Source organism: Dasypus novemcinctus, chromosome 20 (assembly GCF_030445035.2).
Source record: "Dasypus novemcinctus isolate mDasNov1 chromosome 20, mDasNov1.1.hap2, whole genome shotgun sequence".
Lineage (NCBI taxonomy): Eukaryota > Metazoa > Chordata > Mammalia > Cingulata > Dasypodidae > Dasypus > Dasypus novemcinctus.
In genome coordinates this window covers 12320263-12345113 of record NC_080692.1, presented here as the reverse complement: position 1 = coordinate 12345113, position 24851 = coordinate 12320263, and the positions used below count along the sequence as shown (strand labels likewise).

The window sequence follows — 24851 nt, the reverse complement described above, 5'->3', positions numbered from 1 at the left end:
CTAAGTGGCTACACATTCATAGGAAGATTGGAGATTCTGCCAGCGATTATTTCTTCCTACAGGCTCTTCATTTTCTTTATCCAACAGGTGAACTTCCTATCTGCGCGGCCATCGCTGAGACCCCCACGCAGGGTTTCTATTATCTATTAGTAATTTACTGATCCCTCTTCCACCCCCACGCGCCGAGTGGCCTGCCCTTTATATTTAAAATCCAATCAAATGCCTTAGCTGATAGGAACGTGGCTTTGGAAAACTTGCTCAACAGACCACGGGATTTGAAGCAGTCGTGCTGGTGCCCATTAGGGAGACACGTGCGCCTCGAGAAAGCGTCCCAAAGCCAGCTTCTGTCCCCAGGCCCAGAGCCCCAGTGGCTCTCTCTCCGAGTCCGAGGGAGGGTGACTGCCAGCCCCGGGTTAAGGGGTGAAGGGCAGGCGTGGTACGAAGCGCCAGGGAGGCGGAAAGCGCCAGCGCGGCCCGCGGCCGGGCAGGTGGGTGCCGAGTGCCGGAAAGAGGCGCAAGCGGGGCACGTGCGTGTGCGGTCCCGAGCCCGCGCTGGGGTCGGAGCGCCCAAGGCGGCGGCTCCTCACCTGAGCGGGCTCTGAAACCTCGGAGGGGGGAGAAGCCACCCTAGCCCCTCTGACTCCCAAGGACAAGGGCCGGGCCGCCTCTAAACAGCAGGAGCCCCCTTTTCGCTCTTCTCACACGCCCGCGCGGACCAGCGAGCCAGCGTGGTGGCAGTTCAAAATCAGACAGCGACCTGTAGCTTCAGTAAAGCCCCGTCGCTCCGGTTGCGCAGGAGGCAGCGGCCACTAATCACGAATAAATCTTCAGCCCTTCGGCCGAGGAAGTCTACGCGGCCGCAGGTTCCTCTGGCTTTACTTCTCAGACGACGCTCTCTCCCTTCTGCACCCCACTTCCTTCCCCCCATCCAATTCCCGCCCGCTCCCCCGGGGAGAATCTGCGCGGGGACTTCTAATTAGGAGCGCTTGCACCCTTCAATCCATCAGGATGGCCGGCAACGTCGAGCTGGTGGCGACAGCCCCCTCCCGGACACCGAGCCCCGGCCTGACCATTAGCCTCGACACGGCTCTCCGGGGATGCAGTCCCTGGGAATTTATGGATAGATGGAAACAAAAAGCCCGAGTCTCCCTCGTGGCCGAATTCACTCCAGCCAGGGCTACCTTTGCCGAGGGTGGACTCGGGGTGCTGGCGGGGGCTGTGTGTGGGGGGGTGTGGGCCATCAGATTTCTCAGCCCATCCCCTTCCCAGGAGCCGCGTCCAGCGCGGAGACGAGCGAGTCCCCGCGTCAGCAGAAAAGGAAGCGCGAGCAGGCCACCAGGCCTGCCACAGCCGGGCGGGGGTCGCCGGCGCGCGCCGGGGACAGAGTGGCGGGCGGGGGGTGGGTGGTGGGTGGGATGCGTGTGCGAGGGGGTGGCCCAAAGGGAATGGAGGAGCGAGAAGTGACAGCCAGCCCTTGGTCCCAGAGGGTGCAGTGGAGGGATCCGGCTTCCAAGGGCCAGTCCCTGGTGCATCCGTGTTGGGGAGGGGAGGACCGAGAAGGCGGCGGGAGAGGAAACTCACAGGGGAGAAGAAACGGGGGGAGGAGAACCTGGAGGAAGATGCAAAGAGCCTCCCCCACCCCCCCCACCCCCCCCAGCCTGGCAGACCGCGAGCGGAGGTCGAGCTAATTCCCGGGGCCCCGGGGACTACGGTCGCCGCCGGGTTGAGGGCCAAGCGGCCCCCCCCCCCCCCCCCCCCCCCCCCCCGGCCCGGAGTCCTGCGGTCCCACGCCCCGCCAGGCAGGGCGCCAGAGGGAGCGAGGTGGGCTCTGCACCCTGAAGGCTCCGGATCCCGGCCCTTCGCGGCCTTCCTGGCACAGCCCGGGCGGCCCCCGCGGAGCGTGAGGGCAACAGGTTGGGTGACAGCGGTGGAGCGAGTCCTGCAAATGCGCAGCCCTTTCGCCTCCTCTCGCGGGCGCCAGACGACTCGGCTCGGCCGCTGGATGGCGGGAGCGCGGGGGGCAGGGGTGGGGGAGGGGCTGAGTTCCCGGCGAGGGTGACGAGGGCGGCTTCGGGACTCCCCGAGTGGCAGGGAGACCCCCTTCTTCCGTCCGGCCCGCGTGGCAGATGCCCAGCTCCTCCCCGCCCTCACCCCATTCTAGGCTTCCGCTGCGAACCCGCAGGGTGGGGAGCCCGGGGGCCGAGGGCGCGTGGCGAGAGTGAAGCGGGGTGGGGGTGGGGGTGTCGGGGCCCGGAGGCAGGCGGTGGACCCCACCCAGAGGGCAATAAACGGCCAGGGCGGGAGAGGTCAGTCCCTTCCCGGACCCCCGTCCCCCCCGCCGCTGCTGACTTGCTGTGCAGTCGCCAGCGCCCGGGGTCAGCTTTGGGTGCACTCGCCCCCTCCCCGGCGTCCCCTCCAAGTCTCTTGACCTTGCCAACGCACGGCCCTGTCCTCCCCCCACCCAGTGGCCGCCCTTACGACTTGCCCCTTCCAACCCGGCAGCATCTTGGTCACCGAACCTTCAGGAACCCTTGGGAGCACAGAAAGATTCTTGCTTTCCTGGCCCAGCAACCGACAAATGTTTTATTTCTCCCCAGAGACTTGTTTATTTTTAAGTAGCCAGGCTGCATATTCTTAGGGCATAAATACTGCGGAGGGAAAACTGTACCTTTCAAACACAAGAGGACCCTGACCTTTCCACCCCAATGTTGACGGAGTTTCACTTTACCCTTTGCAGAAATGTGCTCGGGACAGGTTCTCTCCGTGGATTATTTCGATCTCCTCAACAGCAGGGGAAGGGATCCCACAGGAAGAGGGGCGGCTTGGGGCGAGAGGGGGGCTGGGATCCTACAGGAAGAGGGGCAGCTTTGAGGGGGAGGGCTGAGTTCGTGGGTCCTGTGGGTGGGTGCAATGGGATCGTTTTCCTTCCAGACATTTTCTCTCCAGGGCCACCTCTGATTCCCGACTCTCCTAGAAGGCGAAGTTTGCTTAGAAGCCTTCGGGAAAAGAGCTGAGACCCCCAAAGAGTCTCGAACCTCGAGTGCGTCCGTCCGTGACAATTGCTACTCCCGAAATAGTTTTCTGCCTGCAGAGAGTCGGGGGGCCGAGCGCCCTAAACCCGCCTTCGAACTTTTCACCCGCCAGCTGCGGCTGGAGAGGGACGGAGGTGAAGTGTGGGCATTTCCGAGGCGTCGGCAGGAGCAGATAGGAGGACCCTCGGCCGGGAGGGGGAACCCCGGGGCGCAGCCCTGCGGGGGGCGGCCACCGGCTGCGCCCACGCGGGCGCCGCTCCTTCCTGAAATGGAGCTGATTGCCTCCCAGGCCGCCCTCTCGGCGGCGGTGCCCCGTCCCCGACGCTGATAACATTTCTAGGGTTCCTTCCAGCCCCGCGGAGATAGCGGGCTCGGTAGGCGCCAGGCTCGGGTCGCATTTCAAGGCGCTCTCGCCCCCAGCCCCCACCACCCCGGCTCCCTCGTTTCACACGCCCCCGATGTGGGGTTTGCAGGCTGGCAAGAGCGGGTGAAATTCATCCTCTGGCTTTTGGCTTCTTCCCTCCCCCACCCAGCCCCCCCTTTACCCCTCACCACCCCAACCCGGAAGAGCTCCGCTCTCTACAGTGAGCAGGAGGAGGAGGGGAGGGGGCGCCCGGGAAGGCTGCGCATCACCCAGCTTTTACTTCTCGCTGGAAGCGCGCGCGGGAGGCCGAACGCAGCTGCAGCGGCAACCACGGCGGCGGCGGCCACCGGGGCGACCTCCGCCGGCCGCTGCTGCCTTCGGCGCTCTGGCGAGCCAGGACAGAATAGAAAACAGCTGGCCAGCGGGAGCGAGCTGCCCAGGTCAGTGGATCTCTTCCCCCCGCTAACGCAGCACTCGCTTCCCCCGATCCACGTGCAGAGAATTAGGAGGTGGTCCCGACTCGGAAGGGACTGCTGGCTCTGGAAGAAAAGTGTACTCGACCCCAGTCCTTACTGTTCTTTCCATTCCCTGGAACGCTTTGGCTTTCTGCAGTGACCTTGGGCGAGCGTGGTGTGTGGTGCGTGTGTCCTTGTTTGGAAGAAAGAGCTGGCAGGACTAGGGCTGCGTGGAAAAGCAAAACAGAAAAGCCCAAGAGGTGGCGGGGTTGCCAGAGAATGGGGGGACGCAGCCTCCTGCCCCGGAGCAGCCGGGCCTTCTCCCGAGGGTGGGCGCCCTCGTTAATTTCGTGTCAATTTCGCCTTGATTTCCCTTTGCTTCCAAGTGTGCGTTTAGGCTCATTGTCTCTGCCTAGAATTACGGACACAGCTGTGCGCTGTGAGATAAAGTTGGAGCCCAGATGTGTTGACATCTGGCATCTGTCACTCTCGAGGGAGCTGGTGGCCGGGAGGCGTCTTCGCCTCTCGCAGCACCCGAAGGCGACGGGAAACGCCGAGCCGCCGAGGAAGTCCCGAGGGTCCTGGGGAAGCGGGAGGGGCCGGGAGGCCTAGAATTCGAGTTTCTCCCGGGACGTGGAACCCACAGACCCGCCAGAAGTCGCTCCATCGGAGCAGTTCCCCAGACAGAATGTCAAAATGTAACGGAAGTCCGGCGAATCAGACACCACGGGGTGTCGGAGGGAACTGACACAGGGGTGATTTGTGTCCAGGGCCGGGGTGGAAGTGAGTCTTACCCGCAGGATTTCCCTTTGGTTTGGTTCCCGTATATTCTCCTCCTTCTCTCCGCCCTCACCCACATTCTCCAGGATGTTGGGTCCTTCATGAGAGATTCAGAACTTTAAGGCACAAATAAAGTAGGATTTCCCGCAGCCCTGTCCTTCTTAAGTTGTCAACGCAGAAAGGGTGGCGGCGGTGGGTGGGCTGTTTGCTCTGTGACAGGCTGGCGCGCAGGGGTCTCCATCAGGCCGGCGGAATTAATCCAGGCTTCTGTCCATGAGATGCCTGGGGGCCCAGACTGGGTGGTGGAGACGGATGAGTATAAAAGGTCTGTGCGAGTCCGAGGAAAACGAGTTGTTTTCTGCGGGTTTGAACCCAGGACCGGGTAGGTTCCTATGTGGTGTCTGGGTCAGATGGAGAGAGTCCCAAGTGGGGGGGGGCGGCGCATTCTCACTGAGCTCCCCTGGCTGACTCCGGTGCCAGGGAGGGCTTGGTGCCGCACCCAGCTGGTGGCCCTGCAAGGTCTACCTGCGGAAGGCCTGAGAAGCCGGTTGGGTTCGGAGGATAGGGGGAGCCCGGGCTGGTTTACAACCCTCGTCGCCCCAGAGCCCCCCTCCATTCCCTTAGGATGTCTCTGCCTGCGCTGGGGAGCTGGGGTTGTGGTTCGTTTGTCCCCACCAAAAGCCAGGAGAGAGGGGAAGCCGAATGTTTTTTCCTTCAATATTTCCGCCAATATATGGGGGGTGGGTCTAAGTAGGGGGTAGAGTGATGGAGTGGAGTGGGTGCTCCTGGACTCTCCTTGGTAGAGTCCCTCTGTTGGGACACTCGGCAGCCTGGGGCCACACAGCCTGAGGAGGGGGGCAGGTATGTAGGAGCCAGGTGACCGTGGTTCCCTCTTCTAGAGGGTGAGGCAATTGGGGCCCCTGAAACTGTGGGTGGTGGCAGGGAATTAGGAATCTTGATAAGGTGCGTGGGCCTGAGGCCGGAAACGAATCATTTCTGCGCGGCACCGAGGTGGTGTCTGACTCGCGCATCCCAGCTAGTTCACCCCTACACAGCGCCTTCCTCCGGGCTTCTGTCTTTGTGCGTGGACCCAATATTTCTGGTCGCCTCTTTCCCTTAGCAAATGGCTGGAGTCAGTTCCCGGAGAGAGGCTTAGCCACTCTGCGGGAGCGAGTCGAGGCAGCCCCGCAGCTGGAGCCCGGACCCCGCTTTGCTTCTGGCAGCTGGACGGACAGGGGACTGGAGGTGGTGGCGGCGGTGGGTGAGGCAGCGAGAAGGGACTGGAAAGAAACCATTTGTCCACGGCGGCTGAGCCGAGGTCTCCCTGGGTGTCCGCTGCTCCCGGGTCTGCAGGCGCCAGTAAATGTTTTATGTAACAAATTGCCTGGGGTCTGCGAGGTGGCGGGAGGTGGGGAGCCGAGCGCCGGCCGGGCCCTCGCGGGGGAGGGAGGGGAAGGCGACAGCGTCCGCGGGCAGGCTTCCTCCTACACCTCCGCTCCAGACGGAGTCACGGCCACTCGTCCACGCAGGCAGACTTGACCGTGGGATCTCCAGTGTCCCAAGGAAGGCACGAGCCAGTCTTGCTTTTAAAAGCCTGCCTCGCACGGCGGCTGGGTCTCCACGAAACTGTCCTCTCCATTTTCCCAGTGTTGAGGGCCCTCCCCCTTCTCTTGACGCCCACTGTCGATTGTCCGGCAGCAGTGCCCCCTCCCCCCTAGTTCGTCGGGCTAATCTAAGGAGTGAAAACACAATAGCCCCCAGATAAGGCCCTCCTCCCCTTCTTCTTCCAGGCTCAACTGAAGCGGCCGGAGGCGCCCGGGCCGAGGCTGGCACTCCCCACGCGGGGCTGAGCCGCCCGGGGGGCCCTGGAGGGCAACGGGGGCGGCGTGGCGGGGGCCCGGGGTCCGCTGGGCCGAGAACCCCGTACCCCGTTCCTTGTCCGAAAAACGCCCGGGCGCCCGGGCCCACGCAGTGCAGACGTGAGCACCCGCGCGCCGCGGGCATGCTTCTTGGCCAAGGGGCCGCTGCCTCCCCCAGGAGTCAGGGAGACTTCAGTGCCGAGGGGCCACGAGGAGGAGAGCCGGGCTCTGGGGGCAGGACCCCCTTCCCTGGGAGGCAGTGCCCCCGCGGGGGCCGGCCCGGCGGCCTTCGGCCCCGGAGGCCGGGTGCGGACCGCCCCAGCGCCTCCGACCCTTCCTCTTCCCTTTGGGCTCCCATCTGTCCTCCTACCCGCCCAGGGCAGGGGGAGGGGGAGCTGGTAGGGGCATCCTTCCTCCGGGGTGACTGGCATGCCTTTCTACTCACCCTCGGGGGAGTTCTTCTCCCCTACCCAGCCCTGGGGCTCCCCCTGTGGCCACCCCCATCGCCTGGGCACGGTTAACCCGAAAGCAGAAATCCCCTGCCTTCCCCCTCCCCCTGTCCGCTACACCTCCACCTACCCTTTTTAAAAAATAATCTTGCTACAACAGGGTGTTCCTCTACTGGGGAGAAGGGGGCGGCGGCAGAGGGAGGGCCGGGATCCCTCGGAGCCAGAGGGCCCGGCCAGGGAGTGGGGGCGGAGAGGGAGGGGGTAATCTCCCAGCGCATCTCTCCTTTCTGTGACTCCACGTCTCCGTCTGGCCCGGGCGGGTTTCCTTCCGAGTTTTTTAAACGGTGATAAATGAATAAGCAAAAAAGAAGGGTAAATAAACGAACCAAGGTACTACCCCAAAGGGATGGCTCGTTTTACCCGGAAGGTAGACCCTCGGCCTGGGGTGGCCGGGCGTGGGGGGGAGGGTGCCTGTGCGCAGCTCCATCCCCCCTCCCCCGAGACCCCCTCCACTCTCCCACCTCCCGCATCTCCCCGCCGCCGGTGCGTTTTGGGACCCGCTTCCCCTGCCTTCCTCGCTGTTCTATTTCGAAAGAACCGAGCCAGCAGCCACCCCTGGTGGCCGCTTTCGTCTCCTTTTGATTTCGCCCTCCCCCCCGCCCCCCGCTCGGCTTTTCCCCTCCCGGGGGCAGAAGAGGGGCCAGGAGGAACCGCAGCGAGGTGCTAAGTGTTCAGCCCGCGCGGCCCCGGCGCGGCGGCGGGGCCTTGGGCCGTGTCCCCGGCGTAACCCTCGCGCCCGGCAGCCGGCGAGCTGTTTATACAGCTTTACCTGTGCTATTCTCGTATTCAGTAAAAACCCTGGCCCCGCCGCGGTAACCTAACCCCGGAGCGGCGACGGCAGCGGAGGGGGTCGGGGGGCCGGCCCCGGCGCACAGGGCGGTGTGGACGCGCCAGGCCCGGGCTTCTCTCCTTTGCCCTCCTCGGCGATGCGGGGTGAAAACCGGACACGGGTGGCCGAGGCCGGTTTCCATCCGGGTGTGCCCGGCTTCTCCCCCCTTACAGGGTCTGGGACCCCCGCGGCGGTCCCAGCGAGATCCGCAGAGCTTGCCTAGGTTGCCCCAGACCCACGCGCAATCGGGCAAGGCCGGGAGCCGGCCACGAAGAGGCCGTGGGCTCCGGGGCCGCCACCCGCCAGCGCGCGGAGTCGCCATAGAAGCCTCTCCGCGGCTATTGTCTCTAGCTAATTGCTTCAACAATGACCACTATTAAAGCGGAGCCACCCAGGAAAGGTCCCCCGGGGCCGCGCTCGGCCCCCGGCGACCACCAGGCCCCGGGGCCGCGGGACGGGCTAGTGCGGGGCGCCGGCCTGCGCGCCTCCGGCCTCGGTTCCTTCCCCAGCCCCGCGGCGGCGGCGGCCAGTTCACCCCACGTTTAAGGACGGAGCGCATCCGGGGCGGATGGATGGGGCTGGGAGGCAGGGGCTGCTCCTTCCCCGGCCTCGAGCGCCGGGGCCGCGGTGCGGGCCTCCAGTTCCTGCCTTGGGTCTCCCCGGCGCCCCCCGCCCCCAGCCCGCAGGTCCCCGGGTGCCCTGCCGCCGCTCTCGGCGCGGCCGGGTTCGCCCAGGCCGGCGCCGGGGCTCCTGGGGGAGGGATGCGGCGGCGCGGCCCGGCCCCGCGGCTTTCTCCACCCGGCACACAGTGGCCGCCGCACTGGAAATGCGACTGTTTCTCACGCGCGCCACTTGCAACGTCCTAAAGTCAACACGCTCAGATGACAGCCCCCGCGGCCCGGGGCGCACTCGCGGCCCCCTTCCCCCACCCCGCTCGCAGGCTGAGGCCCTTTGGGGCTGCGCCCCAGAGGCGCGGCTGGCCTGGAGACCCTCTGCGGTCCCCGCGCGGGGCCCTGGGGCCGCCGCCCGCAGCACCTCGGCCCCGCGGAGCTCGCCTGGACACGCCAGGCTCGGGGGAGGGGGCCTCCGGCCCCGTGGATCTCCGCTCTCCAGGCCCGGCGGCCTCGGGGCAGAGCCGGCGGGGGCCGCTGCTCTCTTGGGAGCCACGGGCTCGGGATCCTAGGTGGGACCCGGCTCCCCGCTTCCACCCGGGCAGGGTCCTGTGTGTCCCCGGGAAGGCGGTGGGAGGCACGTGCACGTGGGTGTGTGTTTGTGGGTGTGGATATGGGTGTGGGGGTCCCCGCTTCCCCCAACCGAGGGAGAGAGAAAGTGAGACTCTAGGCCTGACCCTTGGCCCCGGGAGGGCACAATTGACGCCTGAAGCAGCAGCCTCGAGGCCTGACAGTAGGACAGGCCGGACTGGCTCCCGCCGCCCACGGGCAGCCCCAGGCCCGCCTCCTCCGGAGCAGTAGTTGGCGCCGCGGGCGACTCGGTCCGGGGTGCTCGTCCCCAGGCCCCCGAGCCTTCCGCCAGCCCCTTACCCTGGTGCGCGAGGCCTGGCGCCCTGCAGGAGCCCGCGGGCCTGCAGCGGCGGCGGCGGCGGCTGCAGCGTCCTGGGTCTCCGGGTTTCCTCCACCCGAGCTCGGCCGGCGCCTCCCGGGAGGAGGGAAACTCGCTCGAGCAGGCCGGGGGGGCCGGGGGCGTCAGGGCGGCCGGAGGAGTCCGGGCCCGGCCCCGCGCGGGAGAACCGGGACCCCTGGCCCCCGGCGCCCTCCCCGCCCCCCGCGCGCGCCCGGGGGAGGAGGAAGCCGGGCCTGCTCGGCCGGCGAGGCGGGCCAGGCCGGCGCCGGGCCTGGTGCAGACCCCCGCGGCCCGGCTCCCCGCCTCGGGCCCCGCGCCGCCGCCTCCCGCCGCCTCGCCCCCTTCCCCCCGGCCTTCCCCGTCGGTCCCGGGGCCGACCTCGGCGCGCCCTCCCCGGTAGCCCCCTCCCCTGCCGTCCCTCCCCCTCCGCTCTGTGCTCCTGGCTCTGGGGTTGGGCCCGTGACGTCAAACCCAGTGTGGCGTCGGCGAGACTGGCCGGCGCGGGCCATCAAAAGAGCAACGTCCTCTTTCCCAATTACCCACTGTCAGTCCGGGAACAGGGGCGGACCGGCTGGGAATTAAATGTGAAATACCCCCTACGGGCTGGCTCCATTACCCCGGGCAGCCGTCCCCGGGCCCCCCACCCCTCTCTGCCAGCTCCAAACCACCCAGACCCAGAGCGGCCTTCCTCGGGCGCTTGTGTTTTTCCAAGGGGGGGGGGGGTTGTCCTTCCCACCCCAGGGCGGCCTGCCTCGGTGCTGGCGATGTAATGAAAACGAGCACCCCCCCGCCCCACCGCCCGAGGTCTGCGCGCGGCCAGGCGCCCCGACACCGGAAGGCCCTCCTCGCAAACATTTTCTTTTTGTCTTTTCAAATCGTCCTTAGCCTCATTCCACATTGCCAAGGCCTGGCGTCAGCAGCTTTGCACGCCCGGGGACGGCCCCCGAGTCGCCTTCCTCCGCACGCCAAGCCTCCTGGGGCCCCGGCACCAAAGAGCCCACCCCTGCGTTTCTGCGCGTGGCTGTGGGGATAGGGTCGGGTGCGCGGGTCTGCCCGACGAACGGGCCTAGGACTTTTCATCTTTCTTTCTGCCTTTCATCCTTACTCTTCATCTGGCGGCGCGGAGAAGAAAGCGTGCGCCTTCGTCTCTCCTTGTTTATGGAATGCTTTCCGGTGGAGGTTAGACAGAAACTAAATAATTAAAAGCTTTGGAAAGGGCCGTGAGCGGGAGGAGATGCTGCTGGCAGCTTGGCTGGCCCTAGAGAGAAGGGTGGTCAAAGAGCGCCAGGAAAATCGATGTTTCCTTAACTGGGCCGCCCTCCTAAGCCGGAGGCTCACTGGGCTCCGGAGAAACGGGGCGGGGATGGGGGTGGGGAGATTTTTTTTTTAAACTTAAGAGATTTTTTTCCTTTTCTATATCTAGAAATTTAACCCTGATTTCAAAGAAACATCAGGTTGAGAAACTCCAAATCCAAGATCGGGAGGCAACGCGTGTCCTCTACTTCCAAATATATTTTACTGATCTTTCTAGCAGGCTGGCTTTTTAAAATGAGACATTCCTGGGAACAAGTTGCAGTTGGAATGTTGGTGTTTCTCCTTGACCGCAGAGAAGAAATCGCTCGGCGCTGGCGTGTAGGGGCAGTTCTCTCCTGTTTCGAACTTTTGGTATTTGTAGGGAATTTTATGGGCTGGGATGAAGAGGGAACCCCGACTTCGGTTTGCTCTTTCGGTTTCTAAAAGCACGTACACCCCCCCCCCCCAACCAACCTCTTGGAGCTGGGGGTGGGGATGCCCGCGCGAGGACCCACTCTCCCTCCTCGCCCCCCGTTCCCTGGCGTGAGCAGGTGGGGCGGATTGGAGTCGGCCTTTCCCGCCTGACCCCGGCTGGCCCGCGCCGCCTCGTCGGGCCCGCAGGCTGCAGGAACCTCGGCACCGCTAGGGGATGCAGTGGCTCAAAGGACCGCAGGAGGCCGCGGAGGTTCGAACCCGCGCGGCCGGCCAATCGCAGCCCCGACGCGGCCGCCGGCGGTGATTGGCCCCGGCCCCGGCCCCGCCCCGGCCCGCCCCCCGCCGCGCGGCCCCGCGCCCCGCGCCCGCCCCCTGCGCCGCGGGCTCAACCGGGTCGGCCCCGCGGGCTGCTGAGTAGCGTCCGGGTGGCCGGGGCTGGGCTCCGTGCCGGGGGGTGGGGGGGGGGGCTTGTTTTCTCGGCTGGGGGCGAACCGTCGGGAGCCAAGTAAGTCGGGCTCCGGGCGGGGTGCGGGTGGGATGGCGCAGGGTCCGGAGGCCGCGGGGAAGACTCCAGGGGGTTCTTCCCCTCGCTGCTGACTGCACTTGGGGGAGCTCGTGGGAGTTTCTTTTCCTTTCTTACCTTTTTCATCCATCACTCTTGTCACTCAAGTCAAAAGCAAACACTGATCACAAATATTAGGCCTGGAAAGGACAGCTGCATCCGCTGAACCACCCGTTGGAGAGGTTAACGCAGAGGGTGGGGATCCGGGTGACAACAGCCGCCAATGACACGGACTTGCTGGACACAGGCATATTCCTTTACCTGATGCCTCAGCCTCTTGGGACATTTGGTCGAGAGCAAATCTCAAACTACCTTGACATTAAACTTTTTTTCATCAGTTTGACGTGCACACATCCCCAGATAAACTCTCCCCTTAACCCTGGATTGAATAATAATAAGAACAACATTTTTATCCATTAAAAACTCCTAAGGAAAAAAAAAAAGGCTGCGTGTAGGAATTAACTTTATGAATGGGCAGCCGGCTTTCTCTGGGACGAAATAATCTAACCAGCCGGAATGAATTGGCAGGAGCCGGAGCCACATTTAAAGGGCCAGAGCGCGCGTCCGCCCCTGCCCGTCCCTCGGTCCTCCCCCGGGCGGGCCTCGCCCACCCTCCGCGCTCTCGGCTGCGCCCCTTTCCGGTCAGTGAAGGGCGGGCGCAGGGGGCGGGGGCGCGCGGGGGGAGGGGGGAGCGGCGGAGGCCGGGAGCGGGTTTGGGTTGCAGTTTCCTTGGGCCGGGGCTCCTGTCCCCTCCTTAGCCAGCGCCAGGCTCCTCCCCTCGGCGCGGATGACACTAGAACCTCCTTAAGTTGCGTCGCGCCACAGCTGTCTGCGAACACTGAGCTGCCTGGCGCCGTCTTGATACTTTCAGAAAGAATGCATTCCCTGTAAAAAAAAAAAAAAAAAAAAAAAAAAATCCCGAGTGAGGGAGAGAGGAGAGAGCGAGCAGGAGAGCGAGCGAGCCAGAGCGAGCCACGCCACCCGGCCGAGCAGTCTCAGGTCGGACCCTCCTCCTCTTCTCTGCTCCTCGCCGCACAGGTTGGTACTGGCGACTTTTCTTTTACTTTTAAAGTTTTTTTCCCCCCTCCTCTCCGCTTGGGAGGACTTTAGAAAAATCTTAACGCAAACCCTCCTCTGCTGGCGGCGACTTTTGCAGGCTTGGAAGGTCCCCGGACCGATGCACCCGGTGGCTGGCAGTTGTGCTCCAAGTTGTCACTGCCCAGCCCAGGGCTCCCCGGGAGCCAGTTGCTTGGGGGTGCACCGGGCAGTCGCCAGCTGGGTCGCGATTTGGCAAGCTGCAGGGGGGAGGCGCGCGAGCGCGTGTGCGCGGGAGAGGCGCGGCGGGACCCCTGCAAAAACTCAGGTGCGAAAGTCGGGGCGAGCTCATCCAGGTCCTCCTCTCTCCCCTGCAGGTGACCCGAGGAGCGGCGCCGTGTCGGAGCCCCTGCGGCATCACCGCGCAGAGGCGCTGGGCTTGCGGAACTCCAGCCGCCCTCACCCGCTGCACGACTTGGGCCCCTTTGATCTCGCCGTACCTCTTTTTGGAAATTTATTTTTCTTCCCTTTCTCTTTGTTAAACTACCCCTAAAAGAATTTTTTTTGTGTGTGTGGCCAATCTCATTTCCTCACCTTTCTTTCCCCGCATTTCCCCTTCCCGATCCCCACCCCCCTCCTCGCAAACACTTAAAAGACCCCCCGCCCCCGCCGCGGGCCGCACCTGCACCGCCGCCAGGCACCCACCGCCCCGCCGACCGCCCTCCCTCCGCTCGCGGGCTCGGGACCCGGCGGCCGGGCGCGAGCGCAGGCCGAGGCCATGGAGGTGACGGCGGATCAGCCGCGCTGGGTGAGCCACCACCACCCCGCGGTCCTCAACGGGCAGCACCCGGACACGCACCACCCGGGCCTCGGCCACTCCTACATGGACCCGGCGCAGTACCCTCTGCCCGAGGAGGTGGATGTACTTTTTAACATCGACGGCCAAGGCAACCACGTCCCGTCCTACTACGGCAACTCGGTGCGGGCCACCGTGCAGAGGTACCCGCCGACCCACCACGGTGAGTCCGCGCCAGGCGCGGTGACCCAGGCGGGACGGGGAGGCCGGGAGAGGGGCCCGGCGGCTGAGAGACGAGGCGGGAGCCCCCCGGGGGGCCTGCTTCTGGCTCTTTTTTTTTTTTCCTTTTCTTTTTAATTGGGGCCCGGAAATGGGCGAGGAGGCCGTCTCGACAGTCGTGAGCGAGGACTTGGAGCGAGAGCCTCCGCAGGCGCGGGTCGGCGCCGGGGACGCCCAGCGGCCCGGCCGCGTACCTTGGGCGGGCGCCGAGCCGCAACCCCTTTGCCCCGCGCGGCCGCAGATTCGGGCCCCCCTCCTCCCCCGAGATCCCCGGAGCTGGGAGAGCCAGGCGGGCCGAGCCCAGGCTGCGCCCGCCCCGGCCCCAGCTCCGGCGCCCGCGCCCGCTCGGCCTCGTTGGGACTTGGTGCTTCCAGAGGCCTTCTCTTCGCCGGCCCCGCACGCTGCCTTGCGCGGGGCTTCGGCCGGCACCCCGGGTGGGTTTCCGCCGGCACATTGTCGGAAAGGCCGGAGAGGCGTATTTACCCCTTCTCGCCTTTGACCTTTCCCCAAAGTCTAGGGCGTTCGGTCCCTAGGCAGGTCGCCCACCTCCTGGCCTGCAGGAGTGGGATTCAGGTGCTTGGAAGGGCTTTAGTGGAAGCACCGACTGCCCTAAGTTGGAGAGCTTAGGGGTTGCCTGGATTCCCGGCTGCACAGAATTTTCTAGCGTCTTTGCTCTTAGGTTGTCTCTTTGCAACCATTGCCTCCCTCTCCTCGGCCTACACCAGCCCCATTAGACTCCCACGGAGGTTTTAGGGTCCCTCAGGGCTGCTTTTTCAGGAGGAGTGATTCCCCTTTGCCTTCCCCCCCTCCTGCACCTTGAGAAGTTGAGGAGAGCTCTGAAATGTGAAAAAGAAACCCAGTCCTGTGTACTAAGGGAAACAAACAAAAAAAGCTCTTAAAAAGCTCTTACACTTTCCAGCGACTAAGTTTGTTCGTAAAGAAGAAGTGGGACCCAAATATCAGGCGAAGGAGGGAGCTCTCCGGGCCCCCTACTTAGGAGCCGGCGGCGCCATGATGACAGACCCCCGCCCTGCGGCAGGCGTCCCCCGCCTCGCTGTCACCAGGTTTTAAACAATCGTTTCTGCGGATGGGGCGCTCTTTGCCCTTATTCTGTGCAGATCAGCAGTTAAGTGGAAATGCGGTAGATGCAGACTTAATACTATTTACTATACGACTTCCTGCACAATATGAATCTTGACCCTTCGTCTTCAGAGAGCCCTCCTTCCCTCTGATTTCCCCTCCCCTTCCTCTCTCTTAAGATTTTAGTTTCAGTATTGTTCTTAATGGTAAAATAGAATGTCAAAGGCTGGTGCAGGTACTGGATTAAAAGATCCCGAGGGGTGTGGAGGTGCACTTGCAGTGTAACTTCAGTTCGGATGGACTTTGTATGCTTTCTCTCTTACATTTGTGTATTTGAAGCGACTGCTAAATATGCTCAGTGTTTATGAGTCATCACTGGTTGAAAAGAGACACATAAACTGGAATTTTGGGGCTCAGGGGCTCAGGTGAAAACTCAACAAATTGCACTGCAGGAATCACAGTTTTGAGGGCACAGGAGCTTCTTTCATTTTCTCCTGTAGGATTTGGGAAAGCCTGAAAAACAGACAAAACTGTCAACCCAGGCTCTCTCACCTTGGAAATTTTGTCTGACAGCCCCAGCAATTGAATTTTCCTTGCAAATACCAGTTCAGGCCTTTTGGAAGCAGCCTGGTCGATTATTTCTTGGGAAGTAACCTTAAAATGTTCCCTGTCTTCTCTCCCAGTGTCCCTTCTTTCTTTCCACTGGGAGCCAGGCAGAGCCTCTCTCCTGGGTCCAGACTCTTATCCCGGGGCCCCCTCCTTCTCAGCCTGCCCTCTTATCAGGCCGGCTGGGATTAAGTGTGGGATGGGGACATCTCCCCATTCTGGGCCACTGAAGGGGACCAACAAATCAAGTCAGGTTCTAGTGGGGGGACCTCGGGGCATGCGATTTAGAAAATGTGTCTGGGTAGGCCCTTCTCCACTCCTCTGCAGCACCTCTTGGTGTCAGACAAGGCCCCTAATTCCAGGTATTTGATGGGACACTCGTATGGGAGAAAGGGGTGAGCAGAGTCTCCCTGACACCCCAAGGGACCCCTGGGATCAGAAGCGGGTCTGCCGTGGGGCTTTTCCTCCCCGGGAGGCTGCGGGTGGGAGCCGGGGAGCAGCCCCGGTGTGTCTGAAGAGCGCGCTGACCCCGCCTCTCTCTCCCCTGCCCCGCGCCTCGCCGGCGCAGGGAGCCAGGTGTGCCGCCCGCCGCTGCTGCACGGGTCCCTGCCCTGGCTGGACGGCAGCAAGGCCCTGGGCAGCCACCACAGCGCGTCGCCCTGGAACCTCAGCCCCTTCTCCAAGACGGCCATCCACCACGGCTCCCCGGGGCCGCTCTCCGTCTACCCGCCCGCCTCGTCCTCGTCGCTGTCGGCGGGCCACTCCAGCCCGCACCTCTTCACCTTCCCGCCCACCCCGCCGAAGGACGTCTCGCCGGACCCGTCCCTGCCCACGCCGGGCTCGGCCGGCTCGGCCCGGCAGGACGAGAAGGAGTGCGTCAAGTACCAGGTGCCGCTGCCCGAGAGCATGAAGCTGGAGGCGGCGCACTCCCGCGGCAGCATGACCTCCCTGGGGGGCGCCTCGTCGTCGGCCCACCACCCCATCACCACCTACCCGCCCTACGTGCCCGAGTACAGCTCCGGACTCTTCCCCCCCAGCAGCCTGCTGGGGGGCTCGCCCACCGGCTTCGGATGTAAGTCGAGGCCCAAGGCAAGATCCAGCACAGGTAGGAGCTGCCTCTCCCCTGGGTGGGACCCCGTGGTTTTCCTCTCCCCCATCTCCCTTCTCCCCAGTCCAGGGCGCAGCAAGGTGCACTGGCAAGTGCTGGCCCCTCTGGGGAGCTGGGGGGCGTTCCATACCCTTTGGGGATTTGATTTCTTCCTATTCTTCTGCCCCATCTCATTTCCCAGCTGAGGGGAAATGGGCGCTAATCAACTCCCCCCACGCCCCCTGCCATGACCTGGGAAGGGAAAAGACAAACAAAAACAGAGTCCTGCTCTCTCCTTCATGTCCCACAACTTCTGGATTCTGCCAGTAACCTTTAGTCAGCTGCCAAGACCAAATGGAAGGCCCAGGGAATAAATCTTGGGTGTTTAATGCTAAAACGAAACCTCCTCAAACCTAAACAAACACGGGGCCTTCCTATGACCCGCCCGGCCTGGTGGCAGCCTGACCGTTCCTGTCCGGCTGGCTCAAAGGGAGGTCATGCTCTCAGGAACAGGGGGAGCCCTCCGCGGAGTCACGGACGCATAAAGTGTGTGTTTATCCACGTAGGTTTTGGTGGGGGGGGGGGGGTGGACTGGAATCTGGCACAAGCAGCGCACGAATCCTGTCCACGGAGGCGCTCATCCCCAACTCCTGGGAGAAGGAAATGGGCAATGCCTTGGGGAAAGCGTGGTGGAGTTCAAATCAAAGGCCAGGCAGCCCAGCTCCCCGCGGGCTCTCTTCGCAGCTGGCAGCGCCAGGAAGGCATGTTGGGGACTCATCATCCTCTGTTAGCTGAAGCCAGAGTAGATGGAAAGGGCTGCGGGAAGGGTCTTCAGGTGTGTGCTTCTCTGCCTACCCGCCCGTTTGCTTCAAAAGCGCAAACCCGGTCTGGGAGCCTGCTGCGTTTTAAAAAGTCTGTTGGTGGAGTCAAGCGCCTTAAAATAAAAACACACAAAACAAAACGAGAAACTCACGACCACGCAAAGTACTCATTCAGCGAAGCTAGCTGGGTTTCAAAAGTAATCCATCCCCAGTCTTGTTTTTAACCAAAGCCATCGAAGCAGAGAGTTAGGGCGTCTCTGAGATGAGATGGGACTGCATTTTAAGGCATTATCTGGAGGAGGTTGTGGTGCCCCTTTAGCTCTGTCCCTTCCAGGGCGGGCACCTCTGCTTGGGGCCACCCCACCTGCCTTGCCTCTGTCTCCCCCTCTCTCGATGTTATATTCAAAGACCTAGGGAAAAACCAGTCGTCTGTTTTGGGGTGAGTGGAGCAGTCTTTCACCCGAGCTTCGCAAGGCTCAGGGTTTTGGAACCTTCAGAGGTAAGACGCAGTGACTGTGATGAGATCAGTTTTCAGCGTTTTCTTTTTTTTCTCCAGGGTGACATTTACTCCGACTGCCTGAGCAGGACTGTCTCTATTTAGTTGATATGTTTTAGCTAATCCAATTATTTTCAGACTGCTGCACGCGACAGTTGCATTGTTTATCCCGCGCCAGGCGCTTTAATAGAGTCCGGATGCGGTTAGGCAGACAGAAGAACTCAGACCTGCATGTTCAGTACATGAAAGTAAGGCAGGAGGGAGAGCGAGGGAGGTAGCCGAGCTGGCGGAGTCAAAAAGAAAGCAAGAGGCAGGGAGAGCAGGCGGGCTCCGAGCCGCCGGGGGGCCGCCGAGAAACCCGGGCTAGATCTGGGGGCTCCAGGGCCGGGTGGAGCCAGGGCCCCACCGGGTGTTCTGAGGGAGTCAAGGGATTACAAAGAAGAGTTCTCTCTTCTGGAAGTGCGATAAGGTTGGGGGAAACAGTGTCAGGCCAGCGGGGTGGTTTGTGGGGGGAGGGGAGAGCGAGTTTTCCAAAGGACTCTAGTTTCTGTGCCCTGGTTTCCGTGTTTGCCTTCTCCTCTGCTGCCCTGAGTTAGGTCTTTTCTTCCCTTCCGACTGAACACTGGGGGCGTGGGGGGGGGGGGGGGAAGCCGTGGTGGTTTGCCTAAACCAGAGCCTTTGCACTTATTTTATTTTTTTGGTCAGGGAGGGAGGGGGCCAGTTGAAATTTGGCTTTTTCTTCCCTCTCTCTGATACCCTTTTTCACCGTCACCAAACCAAGAGCAAGCACACCTGGCCGTCGAAGGAGGTGGGGCTTTTGGGTAGGTGGGAGTTTGGAAGGGGAAGTTTCCAGAAACGCTCCGTGTGAAGGGGGTTGGAAGTGTGGTGGGAATTCTCGAGGAGGGGATTCTTTTGGTTTCAGTGGTTGCATTTTTTTTTTTTTTTTTACCTCTTATTTTTTTTGTAAAGCCTGGAGAAGACAAGCCTCTAAGAAGGTTGTAGCGTTCTGGAGAAACGGTTGAAACTGTGGTTAGGGCATCACTGCCTTTCTAACGCCTGGGCTTTCAGGGCTGGGATATGTCTTTGCAAACAAAAGACAAAGCTTTTTTTTTTTGCAAAGGGCCATTTCTCAGCTCCCCCATCTCGTTTTGACTGTGGACATCTTTGTTCTCCCATCCTCTTCAAGATCTCCTGCTTCACCCCCCCCAGTCCCCTTTCGTCCCACCCAGCCACACGGCTTGCCTCTGAGGGCCAAGCTCGGGAGGCTCCAGGGGTGTTTGAAAATGGCAGTTGAACGTCAAGCGGCGTCGCAGCTCTGTGGTTCTTGTCACCTAAGAGAGAGGTGTCTGCCTGAGCAGGCCGCGAGGTGCTGAGGCAGCGAGCAAGGAGAGCGAAAGAAAGCAGGAGAGAGTCAGGGCCTTGGTTAGGAAAATCGGTTGTTTGTTGGTTACAGACTAGAAGGAACACGGGGAGAAAAGCAACAGCAGCCCAGCCTAGCGCAGGGCGAGGGCAAACTTGCTCAGTGAATCAGGACAGAAAACTGCTCCTGTGCAGAGCCCTGCTGAAGAGGTAGCCATACTAGCTTTCAAGGTGCCTCTGAAAAGGAAGCTGCCATCCTCCCCACCACCTGACAAACGAAAGGAAATCAGACTAATCAGACAAACGAAAGGAAATCAGACTAATCACGTCAGGCTGGGAGATCCCCCGGTGCCCTGGGCCTAGGACCGTGGGGCAGCTGGCAGCCCCCTCCCTCCTCACCATACCTGCATGGGAGCCTGAGCTGCTGCCGGGGGAGGTCTGGAACCTTCTGGCCAAGTAGCAGAGGAAGAGCTGGGAGCAGGCTGGGGAGGGGCAGCCGGGCTGGCCAGGCTCTGGTGCTGTCCTCCTCGCCCTCCTTCCTCCAGCTTCCCCCACCTCCAGTCTACTGTGGCCCTCGGTTTCCCACCCCAGATGCAGGGTGTCTGGGTGTCATCCTGTCCAGAGCCCTTTTCGAGAGCCGATAAGACCTAGGAAAGTCCCCCACCCGGCACACAGGCCCATGTCTTTGCACCCCATTGCAGGACACATTGAAGGCACTCTGTGGGCCTCTGGATAAGAACGCTTTTGGGATCTAGGGCAAAAAATAACAAATCCCTTACCTGAAAAAATTTTTTCAAAAAAGCCGAATAGGTCAAATCTTTACCCAGAGCTGTCATTGACTCTAATTGGCAAAAGTCCTTTATTTTCCCCCAGAACGTGTCCCAGGTGGGGAGACTACACACCCTCGCAGTTGTCAGCTCCTGCTTCCTTCATGGGGGGGCTCCCAGGGCCCCCGGGGCAGCCAAGCGGGCCCTTCTTCCTCTTGGGGACTGACATTCCCCAGCCTCTGGGGGTGCTGTGTCTTCCTGGTAGATTGGTGTGAACTGATGAGTCTCTTAAAACTGCCTCTAGGGCTCTCCTTCTCCGCTTCCTGTCCCTCCCTGTATCCTCTAAGAGTGGACTTCTCCTCCTTGCGGACCACCTCGCCTCGAACCAGCTCCTGGGCTGGCAGGAGTGGGGCCGGGCTGGGGACTCCACGGCAGAAGGAGGTGGCTGGGGGTCCCCGCTGGGGCTCAGGCCCCCTGTGCCCGCGGTGGGGAGAGCTGTGCGCCACGGCCGGCACCCCCCCCCCCCCGCCCTCCCCGGCGGGAGAGTCTCCTGAGAGCGTCCTCCTCTGCCTTCGCCCGCAGAAGTGGACCGGCCATCAGGGAGCCAAGGCTCCCCCTTGTCCCGAGATGGTGTTGTAAAGGATTCTCCCAAGAGGCTTTCTGAAGGTGGGCCGGGGTCACTCTCCCACCCCAGGAGTGAACCCTGCTGGAACCCTGCCGGGCCGGTTTTTTGTTTATTTTGTTTGTTTGGTTATTTTTTTTTTTTTTTTGGGTGAAAGAGAAACTGCAGGCAGGCCTGGGTGGATGAGCAGCTCCCCCCACCGCACCCCCGGGTTGACCCACCTCTCTCCCACCTTCAGCTGATCCGGGTGTGCCTTTCCCCCTCTCCTCTTTCCGCCTCCCTCTTCCACGTCCTCTACCTGCATTTTGCCCTGGGTTTTCTCTCCAGCACCGCTGGCCTCTTCAGGCTGGGGTCCCACCTAAACGCTAGTCCCTGCAACAGCAGCTGAAAATCTTTGGAAAACCTTGGCACCTTCCAGAGAGGGGGGAAAAAAAAAAAGATGATGGGGGAAGAGTGCAGCGTGCAGGGTCTTAATCTATTACTTTCCAGGCAGGGACATTTACTGTTCCGTTAGAAGTAAAATCTAAAGGCCAAGCTACTTAAATCAATCAGCCTATTAATCAATCTATTCATCTCTTTTAGTATCTGTTTATCTATCTAGCTGCTGATGAATCTTCCCTTTTTCCCCAGCCTAATCTTCATTATTTAATCAATCTATATAGACAGACCTAGCGATGATAATGGGTCACCTTTGTTTTCCCTTTTTCCCTCTGAGGGAAAATGAATGGAATGTTTTGCTTTTGCCATCGTCCAGAGCTCAGAATTTTCTCAGGGAAATATTTCAAGTTGAAATTTGCCTTCCTCCTTGGCTCTGCTTGATCTTCCCCCATCATGGCCGGCAGGCCAAGAATGGGGCTCTGCTGCTGCGTAGCCATCTGCCACTTGCTTAGACGGGAGCTGTACGCGCAGGGAACGGGTGTGTGCGTGGGACCATATAGGAAGTCTTTTCAACTCTGGAGGGGGTGCCTTAAAAGGAGGTGGTGGCAGAAAAGTTCCCTGAAAGAGGAGGAAGCAAGCAAGCAAGTTCTCAGTTGTACTTTCACCCCCTGCTACCCCCCCCCATTCCAAGCTCTGTCATGCTCTTCTGTGTGTGTTCATTCCAGAAGTGACTTATGTGTGATCTTGTTTCCAGAAGGCAGGGAGTGTGTAAACTGCGGAGCCACTTCCACCCCGCTGTGGCGGAGGGACGGCACCGGGCACTACCTCTGCAACGCCTGCGGCCTGTACCACAAAATGAACGGACAGAACCGGCCTCTCATTAAGCCCAAGCGAAGGCTGGTAAGTTCTCCCTGGGGAGCGTGGACCCGGCACTAACCGTTTTGTGTTTCTAAAGCCCTATTTTCCAGGAAGGAGAGCTTTTTTGCAGGAAACTGGCAGGACTGCTCCAAAGAGTGTCCGCTTGCCTGGGAGAACGTTTGTTTTTTGTTTGTTTGTTTTATAATATTAGACGTACAGAGGCGCTCTCTCCTCTTCGCCGTGTTTCTGAACTCATCGCATTTCAAAACACACTGCCGTCATGGTGATCAGAGCTTCTTTAAATTTATTCCCAAATAGAACAGCCCATCTGACAGGACCGGAACAACAGAGTTAAAATGCACTGGTAATCGCTGTTTCCTAGAGAAATTTAGGAGGGTGGAGGGTGCTTGTACCACCCAGAACATGTTCCTGCCACAGTAGGAGGTGGACTTCTGAAGCTCTGGGGCCGTGGCCGTGGATTTGGTGCCTGGGATGTGTCTCTTGTGCATCTAAGATTGATGGGGCAATTACCTGAATGTCAGACGCAGCCAGTCATTGAGCCTCATGGACGTTATTTTCTTTCTTGGTCTTAGGACTGGAGGCCTTTCCATAGGTAAAAGTGGGAAAAGTTTTGCCATTCCTGCTCTGCCTCTTGGTCTCACCTGGCAGTTGGTCTTATTTTCCTTTTGGATGATTATTGGCAGGATGACCGTTTTTTTGTCTTTTTTTTCCTTTCCTTTCTTAAGCCTCTATGACTTTTTTTTTTTTTTAACTAGAGAAGATATACATTGACAGAACAATTTCTCTCTTGAGCTGCTTGACCATAGGAACACTTGAGAAAACTCGGCCGTGTCCAGTGTTCACATGGAAAACTAGCAGGAAGGGTTCGTTTGTAGACTTGCTGGACCCTTAGGCCAGGTTGGGCAGTACGGGGAGGTAGCAGAGAACAGTAAAAGCAGGCTTGGCAAAATGATAACCGATACAGTCAAGAGATCAAGATGCTTTGCATGGTGAGAGCTTTACCAAGTACACAGGGGAGGAGGGGAATTTCCCGGTGCAGATGAATGGGTGAATTAGCATCCATCAGATTTTAAGGGAAAAACCCAACAACTCTGTATTCTTTTTATAAGAATCATTTGCCCTCCACACCAGATTTTAATGCCACTTAACACCTTTCACATCCTCTTTTAGAAAAAGGAAAAACTTTCTAGGGATGGAGTGCCCACGTGACTTTAATTTTTGGCAGTCGGCGGTCCCTGGGCTTCGTTCTTTCTACTCTTGGTTGTGCACCCCCCTTCTCAGCCTCCCCCCCGCCCCTGCTTCTCCTCATATGGTTAGCTTGTGTTGCTTTTTTTTTTTTTTTTTCCTTTTCTCTAATGTGTAAAGCTAACTTCCTAGGAAAAAGCTGCCGGATATCTGAGCACTGGAGATAAGTCATAAACAACAACTCAGCTTCCCCAACCTAAACATCAAGATGTTTGAATGTATCAGAACAAGAAGTGTTTTTTTAAAAAAATGACTGGAGGTGTTAGCACAGAATGAATATGATCACACCACAAAAGAATGTTCTGAATCACTCAAAACGTGGCCCTAGCGAAAAAAGAAGAAAAAGAAAGAAAAACAAAAACCTTGCCTGTTCATTTGAACAAGTGAGGGCGCTAGTATAGATTTTTTAAAAATTGAGTTTTTATTTTAAGGCAAAAGTAAAGAAGGGAAAAGAAAGGGAGCACCAAAGTCGCCAACTTCAGGCTGATTGCTGGGCCAGAGTGCATTGGACAGTTTCTTGGGTTTTCTTCTGTGCCGTTGCATAGGTCTCTACTTCCATTTTATATATTTTTACCTTCACTCTCCTTTCATCTGAAATCTCTAGAACTCTGAGTAATCCTTGCTTGTCGCTCTAGAGTTCATTTGCTGTCACAGTTTGAGCTTTTGGTTCTTAATCATCTGTTCCCTGGGTGACTTTATATTTGTAGTTCGGTAGAAATCATATACTGCAGAGAGTGGCTCAGCGTATTTGAGATCACCTTTTAGCCCGGAGGTGTCTTGCCTGCTGAACACCTTTCTTGTGAGTCTTTTCCTGTGTTTCCTGTCGCTTCACCCCAGGCCCATCCTTCCAGTTTGCTATTTTTGTTTTGCACTTTTGCAGAGTCACTGCAGACCACCGGCCCTTTAGGCAGCCAGCTGTCCTGTAAGATGCATATCTCCCACTGAATAAACTCATACAGGAAGTTAGAAGAAGTGATGGAAAGATCCATAGGACTTTTTCTCCGTATCACTGGGATTTTCAAATGCCTGACAGTCAGCAAAAAGCCGGGTAGCTTGCTGGTGAATGTACCTTGCCTCTTACTCATGAGCCCAATGGCGTAGCTTTTGTAAGTTAGTACAAAGCGCGGAGGACCCGAGGCTCATTCGGAGCCTGCTTGCATTTATGTTACCATCAGTGCCCTGCAAAGTCCTCCCCAGCCGGCCTCGTCCCTGGGAGCTCTAAGTTGCCAGTTGGCGTGAGGTCCTTCTAGACGTTCAGAAAAGTGCAGCTGGAAATCCAGGCACCTGAGAAGGTATTAAGAGCGTTTCTTTTAAAGGGGGGGGGGAACCTACAGGAAGGTACTAATAACATGATAACATGATTGTCCAATCATTAAGTACTGATTTTATGCAGCACCTTCTTCCCATGAGCACGCAAGTGAAATGATTGACTATTAAGTGATCACATTTCACAGAGCATGTGGGTATAGGAGTGTGTGGTTAGCACCAATATTTTTGGACTGTGGCAGATTATTTTCAAAATGGACAGAGAAAAAAAGGATAGAACTTTCTCAGTGATGATAGATAGGGATTGATTTTTTTTTTGGTACCGGGGCCAAGGATTGAACCCAGGACCTTGTATGTGGGAAGCTGGCACACAGCCACGGAGTCCTGTCAGCTCCCCTGAGTTGTTTTTTTTTTGTTTGTTTGTTTGCTTGTTGTT

At 59.8% G+C, this 24851-nt stretch overlaps 1 protein-coding gene across 5 annotated transcripts in view; it reads left to right on the top strand.

Annotated features, from left to right (window-relative positions):
• The first annotated feature begins 11557 nt into the window (after nt 1–11557).
• Nucleotides 11558–24851, top strand: part of GATA3 (GATA binding protein 3) — a 38324-nt gene continuing 25030 nt past the window's right edge. Inside the window, exons 1-6 of one of the 5 annotated variants that reach the window (XM_058282429.2) lie at nt 11558–11642; nt 12228–12340; nt 12571–12737; nt 13112–13753; nt 16064–16600; nt 21780–21925. In XM_058282429.2, coding sequence (XP_058138412.1) covers nt 13513–13753; nt 16064–16600; nt 21780–21925 — 924 coding nt within the window. In that variant the 5' untranslated portion in view covers nt 11558–11642; nt 12228–12340; nt 12571–12737; nt 13112–13512. Of the gene's footprint in view, nt 11643–11698; nt 12341–12377; nt 12738–13111; nt 13754–16063; nt 16601–21779; nt 21926–24851 lie in introns of those variants that run through there. The other 4 variants (XM_058282428.2, XM_071210075.1, XM_023587553.3 and 1 more) reach the window with 4 other exon arrangements.